This window comes from Haemaphysalis longicornis, unplaced genomic scaffold (assembly GCF_048455015.1).
Source record: "Haemaphysalis longicornis isolate Haplotype H1 unplaced genomic scaffold, Haemaphysalis longicornis Haplotype H1 scaffold_2, whole genome shotgun sequence".
In the NCBI taxonomy this organism is placed as follows: Eukaryota; Metazoa; Arthropoda; class Arachnida; order Ixodida; family Ixodidae; genus Haemaphysalis; species Haemaphysalis longicornis.
Window position 1 is genome coordinate 212,738,235 of NW_027526295.1, and position 1,794 is coordinate 212,740,028.

Below are 1,794 nucleotides of genomic sequence, written 5' to 3' on the forward strand. Positions count from 1 at the left end.
CCGCGGAGGAGGCTATCCCCTTACGATAGCTTGCGTACGCTTTCTTGGAGTCGGTAAGCACCGTGCTCACCTCCCGCGTGGCTAGGACCAGCGCTATGGCTACCTCTTCTGCCACGGTCGGGTCCGTAGTCTTGACCGACACGCAGGTCTTCAGCTCGTCGATGTCCGTTACGGCCAACACAGCCTTTTTTCCGTGTTTTGGGAGCGAGGCGTCCACGTACCGGACCCGGGGGTCCTCCTCCAGCTTCCGGACCAGGGCTCTGGCACGCGCCGTGCGCCTGGCTTCGTGCCGCTCTGCTGTCATGTTGCGTAGTAACGCTTTTGTTGTGATGTAGTCACGGCATCCCTGGGGGAGTGGTGCCTCTCCCGTCTGTGGTTCAACCTGCCATCAAATCTTGTGTAGGACGATTCTTCCGTGTTCTGTCCTGCTCAGGTGGACTCTCTGGTTGGACAAGTGTGCTTCGATGAGTTCGTCCGTGGTGTTGAGGGTGGCCATGTCCATCAGTCTCTTCGTTGACGAGTACATTGGTAGACCCATGGCTATCTTGGTGGCCTTACGCATAGCCGTGTCCAGCGCTTTCCTGTCCGCCTTCGTTAGCCGGAGGTACGGGGCGGAGTACATTACGCGGGACACGACGAACGCCTGCACTAGCCGCAGGGCGTCTTGTTCTTTCAGTCCGCGGTTGCGGTTCGCAACTCTACGTATCATGCTTGCGATCTGTTCCGTCGAGTGCTTGATCTTGGTAATGACGGCCGAGGCCTTTCCATCTCCCCTAAGTAACAGTCCCAGGATCCGAATCTGTTCAGTCGGTATGATTTGCCTGCCGTCGACGGTTACGGTTACGCTCGGGGGTGCTTGCTTCTTCGGCCTGCCCGGTTGGACGTTGAGCAGTTCCGACTTCTGCGGGGCGCAGCCCAAGCCGCAGGACTTAGCGTACCCGTGGACTGTCTCCACCGCTCTCTGCAACACTCCTTCCATCCAGCCGTCAGAGCCTGCGCGGTTGGTCCACACCGTGATATCATCGGCGTAGAATGCGTGGCTTACCCCGTCTATTTGCTTGAGTAACCAGGGTAGGGGAAGGAGGGCCAGGTTGAAGAGCAGAGGCGACAGGACCGACCCCTGAGGGGTGCCCCTGTCCCTGAGCTCCACGGCTTGTGACTTCTCCTCGCCAATCCTGATTGTTGCCGTTCTTTTGGTAAAGAAGTCTTTGATGTAGCCGAACGTATGCCGGCCACACCTCGTCCTTCCTAGATTTTCCAGCACGCTCCCGTGCGACACGTTATCGAACGCCCCTTTCAGGTCTAGGGCCAGTATCGCTCGTGGTGCTGTCTTCATTGCTTGCTTCACAACTAGTTCGCTGCGCTGGATCATCACGTCTTGCGTGCTTAGGTGTTGCCTGAAGCCGTACATCATGGCCGGCATCTGTCCCGTCTTGTCTAGATCAGCTTGCAGCCTCTTTAGCACCATGCGCTCGGCCACCTTTCCCACGCAGGAGGTCAGCGATATCGGGCGCATGTTTTCCATCTTGAGCGGTAAGCCAGGCTTCGGTATGAACCTGACCTCGGCCGTTTTTCATTCGGGCGGTAGCCGCGACTCCTCCCTGGTCTCGTTAATGTGACCCAGCAGTTCTCTCACCACGCAATGCTCATGTTACCGAGCAGTTTGTAGGCAATCGTGTCCGTACCGGGAGCACTCCTCTTATTACTCTTGTCTATTGCGGAACAAAGCTCTGCGGTGGTGAAAGGTTTGTCGAGGTCCAGGTTCTCCGGCCCCACATACGGGTCCGGGATCGG

At 57.7% G+C, this 1,794-nt stretch overlaps 1 protein-coding gene across 1 annotated transcript; it reads right to left on the bottom strand.

Annotated features, from left to right (window-relative positions):
• Positions 1 to 388: 388 nt before the first annotated feature.
• Positions 389 to 1,525, bottom strand: LOC144168488 (uncharacterized). The gene is made up of 3 exons (XM_077697459.1): positions 1,132 to 1,525; positions 716 to 993; positions 389 to 589 (listed from the first exon to the last, which is right to left on the bottom strand). Exons 1-3 carry the CDS (start codon positions 1,523 to 1,525, stop codon positions 389 to 391), a joined length of 873 nt encoding a protein of 290 aa, XP_077553585.1.
• Between the last annotated feature and the right edge of the window lie 269 nt (positions 1,526 to 1,794).

What these genes read in the sequence shown, in the direction of transcription:
- LOC144168488 (XM_077697459.1), bottom strand. Translation starts at nt 1,525, where the DNA reads ATGGAAAACATGCGCCCGATATCGCTGACCTCCTGCGTGGGAAAGGTG. An exon ending in CGTGGAGCTCAGGGACAGGG is followed by an intron (nt 994 to 1,131) that starts GCACCCCTCAGG and finishes CCAACCGCGCAG; the next exon opens with GCTCTGACGGCTGGATGGAA. An exon ending in AGCACTCGACGGAACAGATC is followed by an intron (nt 590 to 715) that starts GCAAGCATGATA and finishes CGGCTAACGAAG; the next exon opens with GCGGACAGGAAAGCGCTGGA.